Below are 22,633 nucleotides of genomic sequence, written 5' to 3'. Positions count from 1 at the left end.
AGACCTTTCTAAAAACCCCCCGGGGGATGCCCACGTGCTGGTCCTTGGACCAGACCTTGAGATGCCAGGATTTAGTTTCTGGCACACATCTTCTGTCTAGAGCAGGGGTCCCCAACCTCCAGGATCTAATTAAGGCCTGAAGATCTGAGGTGGAGCTGATGTTATAATAATAATAGAAGTAAAGTGCACAATAAGTGTAACGCACTTGAATCATCCCCAAACCATCTCCACCCCTGCCTTGGTCTGTGGAAAACTGTCTTCTATGAAACCAATTCCTGGTGCCAGAAAGGTTGGGGACTACTGGTCTAGAGCCCTGGTTCTCAACATTTTTAGGTCAAGGATCCCTTTGGAAATCTGATAAAAGTTATAAAATCATTATCCCAGAAGAGACTGCACATATGCAAAATTTCAAGGGCAGAGGATTATTCATGAGCCACTGGTTAAGAACCTCTGCTCTAAACCTTACCTCCAGTCCAGCCAGAGGCTGTCAACTTCTCCTTCCTCTCATCTCCCTCCCACCAGGGTCTAGAGTCTCTGGGAAGTTCCCCAGAGATGTGAATGCAGTGAAACCCAGTTCCTCCATCTCAAATCTTAGAGCACCAGGGGGCAGAGGAAGGCTGTGTGCGTTCTGTACGCTCAGAATCTCCATCCTCTCTGTGTTTCAGCAAATGCACAGTATGCAGTGCACATAGCTACACCCCCAACACAGCTGTACTTCCACATTTTGTCAGCAAGTGTTCATGGAACATCTATGTACTGGGAGCCTATTGTATGCTTGGGCACCTGCTGGACTCCTGAAATACAGAGGGAGCTATCAGAAATGAATAGGACCTGGCCCTTGGCCTCAAGCCAACACAATCAATGTGAATGATGACGTGCAAGTGAATAGTCATGACACCGCCACACTGATGATATGTACAAAAAATGCACAAACGCCAAGTGACCTGGAAACCATGGTTTCCTCCCTCACCCCTACTTGACTTCTGCAGGTGCTGCACGACCACATCGCCTACCGCTATGAGGTTCTGGAGATGATTGGCAAAGGGTCCTTTGGACAGGTGGCCAAGTGCTTGGATCATAAAAACAATGAATTGGTGGCCTTGAAAATCATCAGGAACAAGAAGAGGTGTGGCTTGGTGGAAGGCATCAGCTGTGCAGGAAGGGCCACGTGACTCTGGCCCCTTTTTAAAATTTATTTTTAATTAATAGCGTGTAGGTTTCTGTGATACAGCAACGTGAATCGCCCAGATGTTTACATGTCCCCTCCCTCTTGCACCTCCCTCCCACTGCCCCCCCACCCCACCCCTCTAGGTTGTCACGGAGCACCAGGTTGAGCTCCTTCTGCTATACAGAAACTTCCCACTAGCTCTCTGTTTTACATATGTTAACACATGTTTCAATGCTATTGTCTCAATTCGCCCCACCTTCTCCTTCCCCCGCTGTATCCACAAGTTTGTACTGTATGTCTGCGTCTCTATCGCTGCCCTGCAAATGGGTTCATCAGGATAATTTTTCTAGATTGTATGTATACGTGTTAATATACAATACTTCTTTTTCTCTTTCTGGCTTATTTCACTCTGTGTGACATCAGCCGCTCCTTGATGCCAACCCTTCTTGTCTCTGCTGTCTCTGCTTTTCCTTTTCTTTCCCTCTTTCCCTCTCCACCTGTTCGAGTCCATGATGGTGCAGAGAGGAGGTAGGAGTCTAGAGTGCTTAGCACCTCCTGTCCTGTGGGGGTGATGGGAGGACTGAGAAGGGGGCCACCTGCTGTAGCTGATGCGACACCACGTCTTCTGTCCCCACCCCCACCCTCCCCACCGCTCCCCAACCTCTCCAGATTTCACCACCAGGCCCTGGTGGAGCTGAAGATCCTGGAAGCTCTCAGACGGAAGGACAAAGACAACACCTACAACGTGGTGCACATGAAGGACTTCTTCTACTTCCGCAATCACCTCTGCATCACCTTTGAACTCCTGGGGTCAGCTGCTTCCTCTCTTTAATTCACTTTGTGTTGATAAGTTGCATAAGTGATGAAAGGGAGCCTTAGAGGTCAGAGTACTAGATTTGTCTGTATGTGACTATTTGATGGGGGGTGCTTCCCTGGTGGTTTACGGGTAAAGAATCATTCTGCAGTGCAAAAGACATAGGAGATGCAAGTTCAATCCCTGGGTGGGGAAAATCCCCTGCAGAAGGGCATGGCAACCCACTCCAGTATTCTTGCCTGGAGAATTCCATGGACAGAGGAGCCTGGCAGGCTACTTACAGTCCATGGGGTCGCAAAGAGTCAGACACAACTTAGCAACTACGCACCCATGAACTGGCAACTCACACTTAAGCTTTTCTGGTTAAAATGCTTTATATTAGCCTTCAACATTTATAAGTCAGTGTATTTCACTTAATACAGCAGAATTCTATAGGATTCAATATATATTCTCTCTCTATATATAGGATTCTATATGTATTCTCGCTATATATAGGATTCTATGTATATTATATATATATATAGGATTCTATGTATATTCTATATATATATAGGATTCTATATATATTCTATATATATATAGGATTCTGTATATACTATATATACATAGGATTCTGTATATATTCTATATAGGATTCTATATATATTCTATATATATATGTAGGATTCTATATATTCTACATATATATATATAGAATTCTATATATTATATATATGTATATAGGATTCTGTATATATTCTCTATATATATAGGATTCTATATATATTCTCTATATATAGAGAGTTGTAAGATTCCTGTGTGTATGCATATATACATTCACACACCCAGGATTCTTATATATGTGTGTATATGTCTATGATTCCTTGTATATAGGGATTCTATATTCATTTCATCCGGCAGGAGCCCGCGCTCAGCCCTTCCCGAGGGCGAGAGGGGGAGCAGGCGGACGGGCTCACTGAGGGCAGGGCTCCTTGCTCAGGCCCTGCCCGCCCACTCCCTTGTGGCCTCATCTATCAGGATGCTGCCATCTTTAGACAGATTTATTCTGTGTGGGCAGAGTTGGTCACTCGGTTGAGTAACTGGAGGGCTCCCTGGATCCCTCTCAAGGGGCTGAAGAACCATGAATATATCAGAAGTTTGATATACTAACCTCTTAACGCACACATGTGTGTAGCAAAGTGATTAAAGGATCCTGCATGTAAAAAAACAAACATCCGAGAGGCCAGCACATTTGAATGTCATCCTGAATCTACCATTAGTCAATGGAAAAGTCAAGTTTATCAGACACGAAAGCCCCCCCTCCTAGTCTGGGTCTTGCCACTGCCAGAGGGCAACCAGGTGATAAGGGGTTGATGATGCAGGTTCAGACTCACCGTCATATACCTTCTGCTTCACGTCACTTTCCCTCTCTCTGTCCCAGAATCAACTTGTATGAGTTGATGAAGAACAACAGTTTCCAAGGCTTCAGTCTCACCATCGTTCGGCGCTTCACCCTCTCTGTCCTGAAGTGTTTGCAGATGCTCTACATGGAGAAGATCATTCACTGTGACCTCAAGCCCGTGAGTACAGCCTGTGTCCTGTCGGGGAGCTGGTTTCCACCCTCAGAAAGGGTTTGCCTGGTACCCTTCCCCAGTGGTAACTGGGCTTGCAGGTTGTGTAAACCATGTGAGATGCCGCAAGGACAAGACAGGGGTACTGGGACATAGAAGAGCAATGTGGTGTCATCAAGGCAGACGGGACCCGGATGACTGAGCCCTGGGGAGGGGGGGGAGGGGCGGGGTATTAGGAGACATGTGTCAAGCAGGGAGGCGGATGTCCTAAATCTACTCTGTCCTCTGAGTTGGTGCTGTGTGTGCTCAGTCATGTCCAACTCTTTGTGATCCCATGGACTGTAGCCCGCCAGGCCCCTCTGTCCATTGGATTCTCCAGGCAAGAATACTGCGGTGGGTTGCTATTTCCTTCTGCAGGGGATCTTCTCCAGCCAGGAATCAAACCCACATCTCCTGGGTCTCCTGCATTGGCAGGTGGATTCTTTACCACTAGCGCCACCTGGGAAGCCCACTCTGAGTTGGTCCTAGGATACAGGAAATCTCCAAAGACTTCTTTTACTCCATATTGATGCCCCCCACCCCCCACATGTCTGGCTCCTGTTCTATATTAGCTCTGTCACTGCACTGATCACTTTGTGTTGGAATTGTTTCTTTATCCATATCCCCTGCTGCACTGCAAGTTTCTCCAAGGTCAAGGTCAGAAACCACGTCTTCCCTCCAATATATTCTCAAGACCTAACATGGTCCTTGGCAACAGTAATGATGAAAGTGAAAGTGAAGTTGCTCAGTTGTGTCCGACTCTTTGCGACCCCATGGACAGTAGATTGCTAGGCTCCTCTATCCATGGGACTTTTCAGGCAAGAATGCTAGAGTGGGTTGCTGTTTCCTCCTCTAGGGGATCTTCCCAATCCAGGGATCAAACCCGGGTCTCCTGCTTTGCGGGCAGACTCGTTACCATCTGAGCCACCAGGGAAGTAATGGTGGGCAGTTAACAATTGCTTGTTGGAAAGAGTTAATAAAGGACTTCCATGGTGCTAAAGTGGTTAAGACTTCACCTTCTAATGCAGAAACTGTGGGTTCGATCCCTGGTTGTGGAGGTAGGATCCCACATGCCGAGGGGGCAAAAAACCAAAACATAAAACAAGCAACATTGTAACAGATTTAATGAAGACTTCAAAGATGGTCTACATCAAACAATTCTTTTAAAAAAGAGAGTTAATGATTGCCATTGTAAGGAATACAGAGAGGTCACTAGGGAAAAGGTACAGGGATATGAAGATCTGGGGTCAGGAGCTGGTTTCAAAACAGTTCACGGGTATGTGCCTTAATTTTTCCTCATCCCTTTCTCTTCACCCCCAAATTAAAGGTTCATATTGTTTAAAAATACTATAACTCATTGGCTAGATCTGGGATGCATGCTCAGTTGCTCAGTCATGTCTGACTCTATTGTGACCCCATGGACTGTAGGCCACCTGGCGCCTCTGTCCACGGGATTCTCCAGGCAAAAATACTAGAGTGGTTTGCCATTTCCTGTTCCGGGGGATCTTCCTGACCCAGGGATTGAACCCGAGTCTCTGGCTTGGTAGGTGGATTCTTTATTACTGAGCCAGATCTGGGATACTTCTATTAATTAAGGATTGTCAAGATAGAGATGTTCTCTTGGGGTTGACTGGTAGAGTCACACAAGGAGAGTGGTACACTCATTTATTCTCCACATCCAAGTTCCTAGTCCTCAGCTTTGCACCTCCAAAGGGACCATGGTCTTTGGGCTCAGGAGACTGACTCTCAGCAAGGAACCCGCAGGATAGGTGGTAGCTGCAATATGAGCGAATCGATTTGCTTGAGAAGTAGATCAAGTGGACAGGAATATACATGCTCAATGGAAAAGTAGACATACAAGCAGGAGAGTTTGGTGAGTGTGGATTCAAGAATCAGGCAGTTATTCCTGTGGACTTAGTGGTTAGTATCAGTGAGCTGTGATAGCCTCATGCATCTGATCCCTTGATTCATCTGATATTGAGATCCCTGGAAATACGATTAGGACTCTAACCTTCCAGACCCAGGTGGGCCACTCTCATGCTCTGAGAGGAGAACCCAGAGGTCTGCCTTCTCATCCAGGATTCTGCTGGAACACCTGGCTTCACAATTTCTGCAAAGTCAGCACAACGGTCCCAACTCCCATGAAATCACTATGGGGGATTTTTTGTTTCTGTTTTGGTCCTCAATTGTCATACCAGTATGTTGCTGGGGCACTTAATGGAAGCATCCGATTCAGGCAATGATCTTTCTTTTTCTTTCGATTTTAATTAATTGATTATTTTTGGCTGCACGGGGTCTTCATTGCTGCCCAGGCTTTCTCTAGTTGTGGTGAGCGCAGGCTTCTCACTGCAGTGACTGCTCTTGTTGTGAAGCATGGAGCACGGGCTCGGTAGTTGTGGCGTGTGGGTTTAGTGGCTGTGCGGCATGCAGAATCTTCCCGTACCAGGGATTGAACCTGTGTCCCCTGCACTGGCAGGCAGATTCTTAACCACTGGACCACCAGGGAAGTCCCGGTCAGTGATATTTCTAAGGCCTTATGCAAGCAAGGCATAGAACCAGGTACCAAGGAGATAAAAATAAACTTACCATCTTCAGGAGTCACAGCGTTTATGTCAGTCAAGAGTCAGTATCGATGCAAAAGAAATACTGCAGAGCAGCAAATACTTGGGCCAGACAAGAGATGCAGCCCTGGAAGCAGAAGTCAGAGGAGGGAGACCGGGGGTGGGGCGGTTTTGGAGATGTGGGGAGGTTCTAGAAGATTGGTGGCCAGTTAGGTAAACAGTGTGCCTCGGCCAACATTGCTAAAGCTTGACCTGTGTCTGTCTTCCCTCTAGGAGAATATAGTGTTGTGCCAGAAAGGCCAAGTCTCTGTTAAAGTCATTGACTTTGGATCAAGCTGTTACGAACACCAGAAAGGTAGGGCCGGGCCAGTCCCTTCGTCCCAATTTCCCCATTGCAATTCTTTCCTTTCCTGAAACCAACAGTTCCCACACGAGGTCACCACCTGGGTTCTCCTCTGGGCTCAGCCATCACAGTTGCTGGTTAGACTTTGAACCAAGCTGGTTCACGTCTCTGAGCCTAAGTTTCTTCATCTGTAAAATGCGAAGGGAGGTTCAGATACGGTAAGGCTGCTTTGCTGCTTTCGTACTCTGTGACTCTGGAATTATCCAAAGACCTCTATCCAAATTATCCTTGGGGTCCAGAGAGCACCGGGCCTCAGAAAACTGACAGCTTCTGAAGGCTGACCCCAGCTATCCCAAACCGAAATTTCTGGGACAGTACCTGGGAGGCTGTACTTTAGAAAACACAGCCATTCTAAAGTTTGGGGTTCACGGCCCTCGATTCTCCAGGTTATATATATATATATATATATATATATATATATATATGTATATATATAAAATAATATATATATGTTATTATATATATATATAGTCATAAAAGCACATACATATACATATATATGTATATATATATTTCAAGCTAGAATCTAGAAAGCTACCCTAGAGTATTGAATTGGCCAAAAAGTTCTTTCTTGTTTTTCCATATCATCTTACTGAAAACTTGAATGAACTTTTTGGCCAGTTCATTTCTACAGCTATCACTGAACTTGATTCAAGAGTCTTTTCCTCTGGCTTTTGCCAGGTTTGTTGATGCCAAGAATACATCCCTTCCACAAGCACCTGCTGGTATCTCTTGTGTGTCAGTCACTGTCTAGGGCATGTGGTGTGTGTGCTAAGCCTCCTCAGTCGTGTCCAGCTCTTTGTGACCCCATGGACTGTGGCCCACCAGGCTTCTCTGTCCATGGGATTTCTCATCCAAGAATACTGGAGCAGGTTGCCACGCCCTCCTCCTGTATAGTGTGTCAGGAACCAAAAATGAGCATTTCCTGTCCTCTGCAGGCTTACTGCCCAGTGGAGGAGACAGGAAGATAAAAAGATGATGTGATGTGTACAAGGATGAGAAGTATATATATGGACTGAGCTAAGGCACATGAGAGAGGGGCTTTGGAACTAGCCTTCCTGGGGGCAGGGCGAGTCAGAGGAAGTCCCCTGAAGCTGAAGGAAAGACTATTAAATGGATGTTTCCAAATATTCTCCAAAACCATTTTTGGAGATGCAAGTCCTTTATTGTTTATGTATGGAAGCCATAATAAATTCCAGCTAGAAAACATTATTCTTCCCAGGAAGAAAGAATATGCTCACCCTCCTTGGAGATGAAGTCTCTGTAACCCATTACTTAAGATTTATCTTGGCTGCCAAGATGCTCAGAACTGAGTTTGTAATGATCTTACCATTGGTTTTCAGGTGTTTTTTCCCCACTTTTATGTTTTCTGACTTCCCTTGATCTTTACTTTAACCACAAAACAGTAGAGAGAATGGATGCTCAATTAGAACTGTTTGAGTCCAAATCCCAGCTCTGCCACCTGCTGTTGAGTGACCTTAGAAATTTATTGAATCTCTGTATGCCTCAGTTTCCTCATTTTAAAATGGGTATGATAATAATACCTGCTTCAACCTAATAGTCCATCGACAGAGGAATGGATAAGAAGATGTGGTACCTGTATACAATGGAATATTACTCAGTCATATAAAGAGAACGAAATCGAGTCATTTGTAATGATGTGGATGGACGCAGAGCCTGTCATACAGAGAGAAGTAAGTCAGAAAGAGAAAAACAAATATCATATAATAACCCAGAAACATGGAATCTAGAAAAACAGTAGTGATGAACCTGTTTGCAAGGCAGGAATATAGATGTAGATGCAGAGGGCAAACTTGTGGACACAGCAGGGGGAAGGAGAGGGTGGGACGAATTGGGAGAGCATCACTGACATATATACGCTATTATGTGTGAAACAGACAGCTGGTGGGAAGCTTCTGCATAGCACGGGGAGCCCAGCCCAGTGCTCTGTGACGACCTGGAGGAGTGGGGCGGGGGAGGTGAGCGAGAGAGAGGTCCAAGAGGGAGGGGATATATGTATACATGTGGCTGATTCACGTTGTACAGCAGAAACTAACACAGTGTTATAAAAGAATTATATTCCAATTGAAAACAACTAAAAAAAAATTATAACTGTTGTAGGGTAGTTATAAGGATTCAAAGAGTTAATCCATATAAATCACTTGGAACAGTGCCTGACACATGTAAGCATGATGTGAGTATCCATTAGATTTCACTTTTTTCTCTTATTGGCTTTTCATTGAGGTATAGTTGGCCTTCTATATGAGTTAGATTCAGGTGTACAACATACTGATTTGACTTTTGCCTATGTATACGAAATGATCACTGTGATAAGTCTAGTAACCATCTGTCCCCATAAAAGTTATTGCAATATTATTGATTGTATTCTGTATGCTGTATATTACATCCTGTGGCTTATTTATTTTAGAACTTTTCAGACTTAAATTTGTACTTCTTGATCCCCTTCAGCTAGTTCATTCATCCCCACCCTCACCCCTACCCTCTACTTTCCCGTCTATTTGTACTTCGATTGCAAAGTGCTTCAAGTCCATTTTGGAAGCAGACAGGGTCTAAAAGTCATTTTTGTTAGATCTTCACTTTGTTTTAAATTACAAAAATTATTACATCCTTACTGTAACCAATTCAAGCAATAGAGAAGTGACTGGACTTCCTCCGTGGTCCAGAGGTTAAGAACCTGCCTGTAGGGGGTTGGGTTTGTTCCCTGGTCATGGAACTAAGATCTCACGTGCCAGAACACACACACACACACACACACACACACACACACACACACACAGTGACTACAAAAGCCCTGCCCTGCCCCCACCTAGGTAACCAATTAACAGCCTTTGCAAAATAACTGTAGTGTCCCATCCCTTTGCCTCAGTCTTGTCAACTAAAAAATCTAGGCTGCCTACAGTACTACCTTTCATACGTCCTCCTCTGCTGAGATTTTGTTAAGCTTTTCTTTCTATACTTTACATTATACAACACAGTGCACATACTATATTGAATATGCAAGTTAAAATTATGCATTTTGCATGCTACTTTTTCAGTTCTCATACACCTCTTCCCTTGCCAAATTGCAATATTTTCAGAGCATGTCTTCCCCAGACTAATCAAACAGTTCGAAAACTTAGCTTTACATTTGCCTCACATTTTCTTTTTTAAAAGTTCGTCTTGGTATCCACGTTTGTCCTCTACATCTGTGTCTCTGTTTCTACTTTGCGAATAAGGTCACCCATCCCATTTTTCTAGATTCCACATATACACCTTAATACACAATACTTCTTTGTCTCTTTCTGAGTTACTTCACTCTGTAAGGGGGAAGGCGGTGGGATGAATTGGGAGTTTGGGATTGACACATATAAACTATCGATACTAGGTATAAAACAGATATCTGACAAGAACCTGCTGTATGGCACAGGGAACTCTTCTCAGAGCTCTGTGGCGCCCTACATGGGATGGAAATCCAAACAAGAGGGGGTATATGTATATGTATAGCTGATTCATATGGACATAAACTTGGGCAAACTTCAGGAGATGGTGAGGGACAGAGAGGCCTGGCAGGCTGCAGTCCACGGGGTCTCAAAGAGTTGGACATGACTGGGCGGCTGAACAACAACAGCATCATAGCTGCTCCACTTCGCCATGCAGCAGAAACTATCCCAACACTGTAAAGCAACTGTACTCCAACAAGAGATCATTTAAAAAGCTTGCCTGACAAATTTGCTTCCTTAGAACAATGCCTTCTTTAGAGCTCTTTGTCAACAACTTGAGGATAACAACCCCTCATGATAATCAGGCTGCTGTGATGATGTGATGAGACAGATGTGGGATAGACTCATAAGTCATGCTTTCGCACTGTGGTGCTGGAGAAGACTCTTGAGAGTCCCTTGGATCACAGTGAGATCAAACCAGTCAATCCTAAAGTAAATCAACCCTGAATATTCAATGGAAAGACTGATGCTGAAACTGATGCTCCAATACTTTGACCACCTGATTTGAACAGCGGACTCACTGAAAAAGATTCTGATGCTGGGAAAGGTTGAAGACACAAGAGAAGGGGATGACAGAGGATGAGATGGTTGGATGGCATCACTGACTCAGTGGCCATGAGTTTGGGCAGACTCCAGGAGATGGTGAAGGACAGGGAGCCTGGTTGCTGCAATCCATGTGTTGCAGGACTGAGCGACTGAACAAGAGTAGATGAGTTGTAAGCGCTGCAGATACAGGGCGCAGTGTGCTCTGGGAGGAGGTTTCCATGTGAGCTCTCTCTTCTTTCCCCCCAGTCTACACCTACATCCAGAGTCGGTTCTACCGGTCCCCAGAGGTGATCCTGGGCCATCCATACAACATGGCCATTGACATGTGGAGCCTGGGCTGCATCATGGCTGAGCTGCACACGGGCTACCCGCTGTTCCCCGGGGAGAACGAGGTGGAGCAGCTGGCCTGCATCATGGAGGTGAGGGGGCCCGGCTGCCTTCCAGCCGACACCCTCAGGGCTGGTAACTTCTGTTCTCACACGTCAGGTGGCATCTGGCTTGCTGTAGAGCCGTGGCTGGCATCTGTTAACAGGGGAGGGCGGGATGTTTTGAAATTATGTACACGTTTGAGTTGACATCTAACATTTTTATCAGAAATTTAACTAGTTGCAAAGGATGTAAGTTCCAGCATATCATGATGTTTAAAATAAGACTGTTATAGCAGGCTTTCCAGCTTTCCAGGTGGCTAAGTAGTTAAAAAAAAAAAAATTCCTCCTGCCAATACAGGAGATACAGGAAATGCAGGTTTGATCCCTGGATCAGGAAGATCCCCTGGAGGAAGAAATAGCAACCCCCTCCAGTATTCTTTGCCTGGAGGATCCCATGGACAGAGGAGCCTGGTGGACTACAGTCCATGGGGTCGCAAAAGAGTTGGACACAACTTGGCAACTAAACGACTTTCCTATATATTCAAAAGAATCTAAAAACCAGACTGACACGACACCCAGCAAAATCTATGTACTGTTCAGTCATTAGTTATAATCTTAACTTTCTGGGAAGAATATCTCCCAGTGAAAATGTTTTACTAAGACTCTCATATAAGCATGTATTATGCCTGCTATCCTCTTACTTAAAGGCATCTTGTTATGAAGCCAAATTAGACAGCAGAGGAACCTGGTGGGCTACAGTCTATGGGGCTGCAAAGATTCAGATGCAACTGAGTGACTAACACTTTATTTTTCTTTTCACTATGAAGCCATGTTAGACAGAACAGGAAAAAGTAATCCCCCAAAGTGGAAATTTCACATTTTAGGATTTTCCCAATGATATTTTGACTGTGAACAAAGATATAGCTAATTTCTTACGTCTACCTGTTTATCTACCCATCCATCCCAAATTTGTATTTTCTAAATTTTATTAAAGATGGTTGGAGAGACACATATAGCTTTGAGAATTAAGAAAGAGATTCATCTCGTGCTTGAAACTAATAATAGAGTATTCAAATGCTTTAGGTATTAGTGCTATGATGATAGCCACAGTGCGATGAACACCACCCTGGAAATCAGTAAACCTGCAAGCTGCTACTCCTTCTCTTTGACAATTCACTTCCATGCTTTGGGTCTCTGTAAAGTGAGGTAACCAGAGTCCATGGCTTCTGAGGCTGATGATGGATGGTTTAATGAAGCATCCCTGAGCCAATCATCATCTAGTTTCCAGGAGAATTGGGGAGGGGGCAACAGATCCAAGTGGAGGTTCCCACTGCCCCAGAACTGATTCAGCTTCCTCTTGATCTCAAGCCGAGGAGTACGAGGGAAGGAACATGGCTGGGAACCAGGCTGCAGAGCCAGGAACCTGGGCTGATGGGGACACCCTTGGTTTCTCTCCGGGCAGCCCCGTAGGCTGCTGTGCAGATAAGGTGACCAGGCAGGCGCTGCTCTTTGCTTTTCAGAAGTCATCCTGCGGCCTGATGTCCATCCGGTGGTTTCCATCCGCTCTTCCTCCCCTTCCCTTTGATGCTCTGAACTGGCAGCTGTCCTTCATCCACGGGTGGTGCGCAGCTGCCCTGGTTTACTCGCTCTGGCAGTGAGAGCTGGCGGCCACATCGAGTGCCCACCTGGCTCGTGCTGATGCCTGTTTAGGGTAACGTGGGCAATGCCGATCGACTCTCAGGATACTGGAATGGCCCTGGATTAGGAGTCGAGCCTCCGGCTGTGGTCCTGCTCCACCACTAGCTTGAGGTTATCCTTTCATGCTGCTGTTTGTTGTTTACTCACCCAGTCCTGTCTGACCCTTTGCGTCCCCATGAGCTCTAGCCCACCAGGCTTCTCTGCCCACGGGATTTCCCAGGCAAGCATATTGGAGTGGGTTGTCATTTCCTCCTCCAGGAAATCTACTTGACCCAGAGATCGAGCCTGCGTCTTCTGCATTGGCAGGCTGATTCTTTACCGCTGAGCCACCAGGGAAGCCTTATTAACTTCACATCTTGGGTCCTTGTCTGGAGAAGCCAGTTTGGCCCAAGTCCCCCCCGGTTCCAGCAGTCTTGGCAAGTGTGACCCCAGGAGGGTGAACCTACCACTCTGCCCTTATTGCAGGTTCTGGGCCTGCCACCAACCCGCTTCATCCAGACGGCCTCCAGGAGACAGATGTTCTTTGGTGAGTCCCGGGTCTGACTCTCTTTTTACCACGGTGGCTGATAAGATTCCCCAGCCCTTGAAGACACCTTCCATGCCCTACGCCCCATGCGATGCTCTTCCTCTGGCCCCACCCCAAAGAGCAGGCTGTGCTTAGAGGTTTCGTTCAGAAAAGTGAAAAGATGCTGAGAATGATACCAGGTGCGTGATGGAGGTGGGTGGGGAAGTCATACCAGGAATGAGGTCTTGGCAGGTGCCTGAGAGTGACCAGATTCCTGCTTAGAAGACCTATCAGCAGGTCTCAAACCCTCAAAGATTAGAACTCTACCCTCTTTTATAAACTCTCCCCACCTCCCCTCGCAGCTTGCCTGCCCACTCACATGATGCACTATGAAGGGAAATCAAAGAGCAGAAAAGTCCTCGCAAGAACAATGGAAAATTTCATCATCCATTCCATCATTAACGGAGCCCTATTCTTTCCTGCTGAAATTCTCTTAATTGCCCAGTCCCTTACTGTTCCAGGTTCACTGCGACTTCACTATAAAACGGATAAGCAAGGGCTGTCAGAACAGTTTTGCTGTGGATATGTGATGACTTGTCAGTTATGTACAGGATATCTGCCTAATTGCTGGAATTCAGCCTCATCCACAGCCCCTAGGCTGCCCCCCGTCACAGTTCCCAGGCTCTGGAGTTCAGGCTTCTCTGCCCTTCCAGCCAAGTCGTGCTGAGCAGGACAGACAGATGAATGAATGAGGTGCAACTGAGGCAGGGCTCTGGGCCACTCTGAACCAGAAGGTGAAGCCAGTCCCAGGTCTGCAATCCCTTTCCAAAGAGATTCCCATGGAGCAAAAGCCACAGCGGCCCTAGTGACAGCCGAGAGAAGCGAAGCCAGGTGTGAGGGAAGGGGGCTCCTTGAAGGGGCTCCCTGCCATCTGAATGACACATCTTGTCCCATCAATAGCACACTGCCCTGGGGGATCCTCCTGGACAAAAAGGTTGCAGTCGTGTCAGTGATCAGTCCATGTATATTGGTTCAGCCACGTGGGGGTTAAAATGTAGTCTACTTCTATATCATTTGGTGAAAAGGCCATGGCCCCGAGCCCCTGCCACAGCCACAGGTTCTCTGGCATCTCTCCCAGCACTCCTTGGAGCCCATGAGCCAGAAACTAAAAGTTTAAGGTCTGTCAAGGAAGAGTCCTCCAGGATCCCCCTCCAATGCCAAAGCTGCCGTCCACTCTGATTGGTGGGTCCTGCGCATCCCAATGGTTGCATCTTTTAAATGTCAGCTTGTAATCCTGGCCAGAGGCGTAAAGACTGCCTCTCTGAGTAGGGTCAGTGTTGGTGTCCCGGCTGCTCAGGGAAGTGCCCACAGGCTAGATCTTCTTTGAAAGTAGTCTGATGAAAGCAGGCATTCCTTCTTTGAAAGAAGGTCTGGCTGACTCACTGGTGTAACTTATGTACAAGGCGACGGAACTGGTTGTTTGACCCCAAATATACTTTTCCCATTCACCACTTTTAACAGCTTTTTGGATGTCGAAGGATTTTAGGGAAAGATGAGTAGGCACGTGCTGTTCCCTCCTGCTTGACAAAGACGTTGTGGGGAGAGTCACCTCTCAAGCCTATAATCCTAAACTCAGGAGATTGTATTTGGGGGAATCAAAGGGAAGGGAATAGAGGGTATTTTGGTAAGAGGATAGCAAAGCCTCACACATGTCCGGTTCATCAGGAACCTGACTTTTACCATCAGCACCAGGCTTCAGAATGAGCCATGTGGTTTTGGTAGCAGCATCATGCATCTTGCCTTCCCGCACAAAAAAAGGACTTTATTGGGAGCCGCATCTTCTTCTGTGCTTCCCAAACTTTATCTGATTAAAAGAATCATCTGGGTGCTTGGAAATAGTGCTAATTCCTATCATCCTCCTATTATATGGTGGCTTTGAGTTGGGAGTCAGGAATCTGTACGTTTTTACAGCAGCTTAAGATGAGGCGAGTTTGGGAAACACTATGCCGACTTCAGAGCTTATCTCTCGGGCTGTCAACAGGTCCTCGACCGCCCCATCCACTCCAGGTTAATACCTCTAATTAGCAGCAAAGTGATGTTGCTTCAAGGATAGCAAGAGATGTGGGTGGTCCAGGCAGCAAGAAGGAGATGGGGAGGATAATGAGGTAATGGAGAAGAGAGAGGTGGGAAAAACTTGTACAAGAAAAGCAGTTACATAAGGATGACTGTAGGGTTTGTGTTATTGTAAGCCCGTGAATCTGATTCTTCTTTGATCATCTGTGAGAAGACAGCATAGGATAAGGTGGGAATCTGGTGCTACAATCAAAAGGAAAGTGGAGATCTGATGAGATGGTTGGATGGCATCACCAACTCAATGGATGTGAGTTTGAGGAAATTGCAAAAGATGGTGAAGGACAGGGAAGCCTGGTGTGCTGCAGTCTGTAGGGTCACAAAGTCAGACACCACTGAGCGGCTAAACAACAACAAAAACAGGGCTCCTGCCCTAAGCAGTACCCCCAGCCCATCTGTATCTGTATAAACACATAGAGACACCCATGTGTGTATACACACAAACACACATTTTTGGGCTCTTCCAGGAATTCAGTAAAAAGAGCAGGTGTTCTGTTGGACACACTGCATATTGCATGGATTGCATAATTGGAAACACTTCACTGTGTGCCTTTCATTGTATGAACCCCACTGAGTTGTTGTGAGAATTCCATGGAATGTGTCAATTGTGTGTGTGTGTGTTTATATATCCACCCTTTTACATGCATGTTTGTAAGGTGTGAGCATACATGGTCATCTTTCTGAACATGCTCACCGGCTGATGTCCAAACGAGTGGTCTCACCTGCAAAGCAGGGCTCTAGGTGTTCGCAGGCCGCCTTTGGAGCTGTCTCCGGGGCCTCTTTTCAGCAACGACAGATCATGCATTTGGTGAGGGCTTTAGAAACAGTGGAAATGGCTCAAGAAAGGCATTCTAAGCTGTGTCTTAAGTCACCAGTCAAGTTTGACCATCGCAATCATGGACAAAATGTTGACATGACTGTAAAAAAAAAAAAAAGAAATGAAATCAATTTGCTTGTGTGGTTTGTACATGAGTTCTAAGAGCAAATTCCTTCTCCTAAAATGACTTTCTTGTTATTCCCCATGGATGTCCCAAATTCTCACAGTTTGCGGTAAGTGAAGGAAGGAGCAGGGGCAGAGATAAGCCAAGAATGGACAGTATCCTTTTTGCTCAGAGCTGAATGTTTCTGTCATTTCATATTTACTTTTAAATGTTTTAAATTATTTTATTATTATTGTTATCATCACCATCATCATTATTATCATCATAATCATTATTTTACATTGGTTGAGGTTAAATCATTTAAATCATTTAATTCATTCTGGGAGGAGGTGGTGGGAAGGAGGCTTAGAACACATGGAGTAGTAGGAAACGTTTGTAAATTGTGTTCATTGGATTGGTTTACACGTGGTTATTTCAGACTGACTGGGGCTCTGGGATGTGTTTGTGTGGGGTTGGTGGGGGAGGGGGCGGTGTGGGACCGAGCAGGGGAAGGCTGCAGAGACCACTTGAAGAAGCAGCCCGGTCGAGTGAGGAGCTGTGATGTGATCAGTGGGTATTTACACCTGGAACTAAACACAGAATGTTGTATCTCTAAAGATTCCAAAGGTTTTCCTAAAAATATAACCAACAACAGGGGGAAAAAGAGATACCCGGATTCCAAGGATCTCACCATGTTGCTGAAAACCTATGACGCCAGCTTCCTGGACTTTCTCAGAAGGTGTTTGGTGTGAGTTTGTCAGGGTGTCTTTGATTCTGGGGTTTCCTCTTCAATTCTGTCCTTTCCCACACATTTGCGGGTAAAAGTCTGGGAGGCAGTGATGATAGCACAATGACCACGGACCTTAGAGCTTCAGGGTCTACAAGGTGCTTCCCCATCCATTGCCTGATCAGACTGCATCCACCCACCCATCGTCCTGTGTGATCGGTGGGGCAGAGGACTTGTTCTGTTTTGAGACGCAGAGGCTGAGGCTCAGAGAGATTAAGTGATTGCCCTGGAGTACACAGCGTGTAGGTTGACCTTTCTTGCTTTCTTGGCCTGACTGTCTGGCAACGAGGTTGTAGGTACGTCCTCAGTGTCTCCTGTTTCATGAACTGAAGCCAAGGTCTTCACGGAGCCTGTTGTAACTGAATCCACACTCAATATAAGCTGATTTTAGCACCCTCCCAGGAGAAGTCAATGGCACCCCACTCCAGTACTCTTGCCTGGAAAATCCCATGGACAGAGGAGCCTGGTAGGCTGCAGTCCATGGGGTCGCTAAGAGTCTGACACGACTGAACGACTTTACTTTCACTTTTCACTTTCATGCATTGGAGAAGGAAATGGCAACCCACTCCAGTGTTCTTGCCTGGAGAATCCCAGGGACGGGAGAGCCTGGTGGGCTGCCGACTATGGGGTCGCACAGAGTCGGACACGACTGACGCGACTTAGCAGCAACAGCAGCAGCGCCCTCCCCACCCATTCCCCTAGGATTTAGAATTTAAATCCTCTCATATGAGGGAATTAGGGAAAGGGTGATCTATAAAACATTTAATATGTACAGTTTTTTTAGTATCTATAGGCATATTTTGAACCTTAGAAAGTAGTTACTTCTGTACTTCAGTCAAGTCATAGGGAAAAAATAAACAGCACACAAATCATTTTAGAACAGGACCTAGTTTAGAAGGTATTTAGGAAGTACTAGCTATTGTCACTGTTTTTTTAAAAAGTTTTTACCTACTTGGCCGCTCCAGGTCTTAGTTGTGGCACATGGGATCTTTGAGCTTCATAGACCATGCAGCATCTTTCAGTTGTGGCATGTGGGCTCTAGGGATGGACCAGGGATCGAACCCAGGCCCTCTGCCGTGGGAGTGTGGAATCCTAACTACAGGACCCCCAAGAAAGATCCCTATTGCCACTGTTTTTAAAGAGGTTGAGACTTCCCTGGTGGTCCAGTGGTCAGGACTCTTCGCTTCCCATGCATGGGGTGCAGGTTCAATCCCTGTTTAGGGAACTAAGATCTCACATGCTGTGTGGTGCGGCCAAAAAATTAAAATTAAAAAAGAACTTTAAAGAATATAAGAAAAGGTTCCTGAGAAGTGAGTCTCGGCTCAATCAAAATGAAGGACTTTTAAAGAACTGGAGTTTTCAAAAGTTAGAATAGCTAGTTCTGTGAGTTAGTGCCTTGTCGCTAAAATTACTCAAGAAAGTCAAGATGAGATGACTCCGTGGTGGGTGTTCTGTCACATATATTTTGTTACTACATTAGAAGTTTGGATTATCACCAAGTCCCCCTTACAATCTTAATATTCTAGCATTCTTTAATTTCTTTGTGATGTATTTGGAAGTCCAAATTCCATAGTTTGGGAATAGCAATTAAGTATCTTTTCATTTTGGTGTTCTTAGTATATTAAATCCTGGAGTCCATTGGTTTAGATGTTCTATACTATTTCTTGTAAGGGAATTGCTAGGAACTCTGGAAGCCTTGGGCTCTGAGATTTTCCTTGGCTTGTCATACACATTTTCTAAAAAGATCACTTCTACTTGTTGCTTCCAGGTACTTCAAAATGAGGGCTTCCCTCGTGGCTCAGCAGTAAAGAATCCGCCTGCAATGCAGGAGACCTGGGTTCAGTCCTTGGGTCCTGGGTTCAGGCCTTGGGTCCTGGGTTCAGTCCTTCAGTCCCGCCTCCTCTGGAGGAGGGCATGGCAACCACTCCAGTATTCTTGTCTGGAGAACTCCATGGACAGAGGAGCCTGATGGGCTATAGTCCATGGGGTCACAAAGAGTCACACACACACACAGACGCACACTTTAACACTGTATATCATAATCCCTGTTCTGTGATATCTCTGAGTTACAACATAGCTTAAATGGGTTCTGTAAAAATGAACCATCTTTATATTTTATTTATGTTCTTTATTGGGGTCTTTGAGAGTATTTCATTATTAAAAAGGGAAGTAGAGCCCTAACTGGTCCTGGGCTTTGTTGGTGTGTAGCTGGGAGCCCTCTCGTCGCATGACCCCTGACCAGGCGCTCAAGCATGCTTGGATTCATGAGCCTCGGAATCTCAAAGCTCAGCCCAGGCTTCAGACCTTGAGGAAAACGAGTCTCTGTTTCCCCTCTGAGTCCAGGAAGGACAAAGTTCAAGCACAGCGTCACTTGGGCAAAAAAGGTACAGCCCCTCAAGTAGCCCATTGTGTCTTCATAATCCCAGGGAGTCAGGTGGCTCTGGAGAACCCCATGTCAATTTCTCTGAGCTCAGCCTTGATTAATTACTCTGGTTTCATCACAACCAGCCAGACATTTCTTTCTTTTTTTTAAAAATTTTTTGGTGTGGACCATTTATTTTCGCTATTGAATTTGTTACAACATTGCTTGCTTCTTTTTTTTTTTTTTTATGTTTTGAATTTTGGCTGCAAGGCATGTGGGATCCTAGCTCCCCAACCGGGAATCTAACCCGCAGCCCCAGCTGGAAGGCAAAGTCCTAACTACTGAACCTTCAGTGGCAGTCCTGGCCTGCCATTTCTTCATTTGGGGATTTTCCTCTTTCAAGAAACTTGCTTGTGGCTGGGTTCTCCTTTTTTTCTCCTCTCATCATTAGGAATTTCCATTTTCCTCCTATCTTCAATTCTATTTCCTCTCCGTTTCTTTCAGTCTGTCCTCCTGTGTGTGCCCTGCCCTATTGATTTTTTACCAGACAGATTACAAAATTATGCAAATATCTTTTATATGCAATAATAACCTCGGGGTTATGTACTTGATCACTGGAGTCAGGATATCTGGGATAAATTCTGGCCCCAGCACTCACCAGGAGTGAGCCCTTGGGCAATTTACTTAACCTCTCTGTTTCTCGGTTTCTCCATTCATGAGAATGAGAGTAAGGCTGACTCTGTCTAGCTGCAGCTAAGAGTGAAGGAATCAGTAACTGTCAAGTGCTTAGAATGATGAGTGCCTCCTATGGCTCAGCGGTAAAGAATCCACCTGCGGGAGATGCAGGAGACCCGGGTTTGGTCCCTGGGTCGGGAAGCTCCCCTGGAGAAGGGCATGGCACCCCACTCCAGTATTCTTGCCTGGAGAACCCCATGGACAGAGGAGTCTGGCAGGCTACAGTCCATGAGGTTGCATAGAGTCAGACAGGACTGAGCAACTAAGCACGCATGCTTAGAAGGATGTCTGGCACGTAGAATGTGCTTTACAAATGAACCATTTTTGTATCGTTACCACCAGGATTTCCCAGAAGTGATTTAGAACCTGTTGGACAGTTAGAACATAACTCACGTTTGAACACTTACTTGTTCCCGCTGTCTTCTCCTTGGCAGATGTGGTCCTCCAAGTAGAGGCTAAAGACAAAATCAAAGATGGCGCCACCAAACAGGATGAGAATCCAGGCAATCAGCGAGGTTCTGGCCAGCACACAGCCAAGGTGATCCAGCTGCCTCATCTGGCAGAAGCTTCTGGAAAGCCAGAGGTGGCTGTTGGGCCAGCGGAGTCCAAGACCTCCGCGGGACAACAGAACAAAAAGTCCTCCCCCGAGAACACAAATGCTTTGCCACCTATTGTGTGACCTGAGCGGAGGATGGGTCTGCTCTTTTCCCTGATTTGTATTAGAGACAGCGCTTATATTGTACAATACTTAAGATGGTTTTTTTTTTTTTTAACCCATAAAGGTTTGTTTAAGAAAAAAAAAAGGACCTCTATTCACCTGGCCGATTGGCATGATTTCTGTGATGAGAGATTGGAAAGAATGTCCTTGCACCCAAGCTTCTTCCTTATGCCCTTAACCAAATAAACAACGGGTGCATGGGGTAGGGTGGGGATTCGGTGGCGGTGGGGATGTTACTGACCAGAGTTCTTGGCCCTCCCCAATAACTAGAAATTGACTAGAGGCCAGAGAGGAAATTCAGGCAAAGTTTTATTGGGGTCCCTGCTGCTGGAGTGGGGAGCGAGAACAAACAGCAGGTTCCCTTGCTCACTCCCTGGGTGAAGGGAGCTGGTTCCTTAAGTGTGGGGAAAGGGTACAGGGCATGGGTGTGTCCAGGGTTTGGGCTGGAGGAGTGGCTTGCCCATCTCTTAGGTGGTGGTGTGTGCAGGGGACATGCTCAGTACCCTGCTTTTGCTCCTGACCCCCTGGCTTCGCTTCAGGCTCTTCAGTGGATTTGTTGGTCTCTTTGTATCTTTTGGGTCCAGAATTTGCCCCCAACTTCACATACACATGGTTATTTTTCGTCCCATACAGTTTCTTTGTATTTTGTTGCTGGAGGAGAGGTGTATCCATGTCCAAGCAGTGCAGCTAAGGGTCCCAGGTCCCTGGGAGACAGCTCAGTACTCAGTGTTACAGCATCACTAGTAAAAGTGAAAGTGTTAGTTGCTCAGTCATGTCTGACTCTCTGTGACCCCATGGACGATACCCACCAGGCTCCTCTGTCCATGGGATTCTTTAGGCTCCTCAGTCCAATACTGGAGTGGGTTGCCATTTTCTTCTCCAGGGGATCTTCCCAACCCAGGGATTGAACCTGGGTCTCCTGCATTGCGGGGAGATTCTTTACTGTCTGAGTCACCAGGGGAGCATCACTAAGAGTACTAAAAGAACAGCATCATTAAGAGAACTCTAAATAATAATAAACTTTTCCCCTCTTGCCCGAGTTAACCTATGCCAGTTAGAATTCTGGTCTGGGAATGACAGAAGCCAAGTTCCAACTCATTTAAACAACAGGGCATTTATTGGTTTTCATGACTGGGGAATCCGGATGGGTAGATGGAGACACAGCAGGATCTAGGAATTCAGACAAGCGCTCAGACACTCTCGCCCCCTCTTAGTCTTGCTTCGTTGATGGTTGACTTCATTCTGAAGAAAAACTCTGCCCAGGAGTTAAGATGACCACTATCATTCCATCAAAAGTAGCAGTCTTCCTGCTAGTAGGAAAGTCTCAGAAGTAATTGGATTTGAATCCATCACTGCGTCTGAGATATTGGGGTCCTCCAACTGGCTAGCCGGGATTACAAGCCCGCAGTGTGGTGGTGGCAATGCCATGACTGATGCTTCTCTAAGACCACGTGGAGTAGGGGATGACAGGTTTCCTGAAGGTTGGAAGATGAGCAAACTACAGAATGTGTCCACTCATCCACCACCTGCCCTTCTAGTCTGCCAACGTGAACTCATAGTCTGTATATGGTTGTAATTACAGTACAGATAAATATGTGCAAAAGAAACACAAGATCATAACATCATAAACAACCTGGGATATATACCTGGCTTCATAGTTTTCATTTTAATCACTGTGCAATAGCCCATGAAGGGAGACAGTGGGTGATTGAAGCCATTGGGTTTGGGTGACATCACCTGGGGAAGATGATTGAGAACAGTGGAGGGTCAAGAGGGTCAAATCCTGGGATAGAAAAACATGTAAGGGGTCGAGTAGAGCCCCAGAGAGA

General features: G+C 45.9%; 1 protein-coding gene across 1 annotated transcript in view; it reads left to right on the top strand.

Annotated features, from left to right (window-relative positions):
- Positions 1 to 20,765, top strand: part of DYRK4 (dual specificity tyrosine phosphorylation regulated kinase 4) — a 44,767-nt gene extending 24,002 nt beyond the window's left edge. The window contains exons 7-15 of the mRNA XM_065936537.1: positions 990 to 1,126; positions 1,838 to 1,978; positions 3,403 to 3,541; positions 6,406 to 6,487; positions 10,828 to 11,000; positions 13,113 to 13,173; positions 16,821 to 16,950; positions 19,198 to 19,373; positions 20,521 to 20,765. Of these exons, the coding sequence (XP_065792609.1) occupies positions 990 to 1,126; positions 1,838 to 1,978; positions 3,403 to 3,541; positions 6,406 to 6,487; positions 10,828 to 11,000; positions 13,113 to 13,173; positions 16,821 to 16,950; positions 19,198 to 19,373; positions 20,521 to 20,765 (1,284 nt within the window). The remainder of the gene's footprint in view (positions 1 to 989; positions 1,127 to 1,837; positions 1,979 to 3,402; positions 3,542 to 6,405; positions 6,488 to 10,827; positions 11,001 to 13,112; positions 13,174 to 16,820; positions 16,951 to 19,197; positions 19,374 to 20,520) is intronic.
- Positions 20,766 to 22,633: the final 1,868 nt, after the last annotated feature.

The sequence above is a fragment of the Muntiacus reevesi genome, chromosome 1 (genome assembly GCF_963930625.1).
Source record: "Muntiacus reevesi chromosome 1, mMunRee1.1, whole genome shotgun sequence".
In the NCBI taxonomy this organism is placed as follows: domain Eukaryota; kingdom Metazoa; phylum Chordata; class Mammalia; order Artiodactyla; family Cervidae; genus Muntiacus; species Muntiacus reevesi.
Note: the sequence above shows the minus strand (reverse complement) of the source record. Positions and strands in the feature narration are given on the sequence as shown.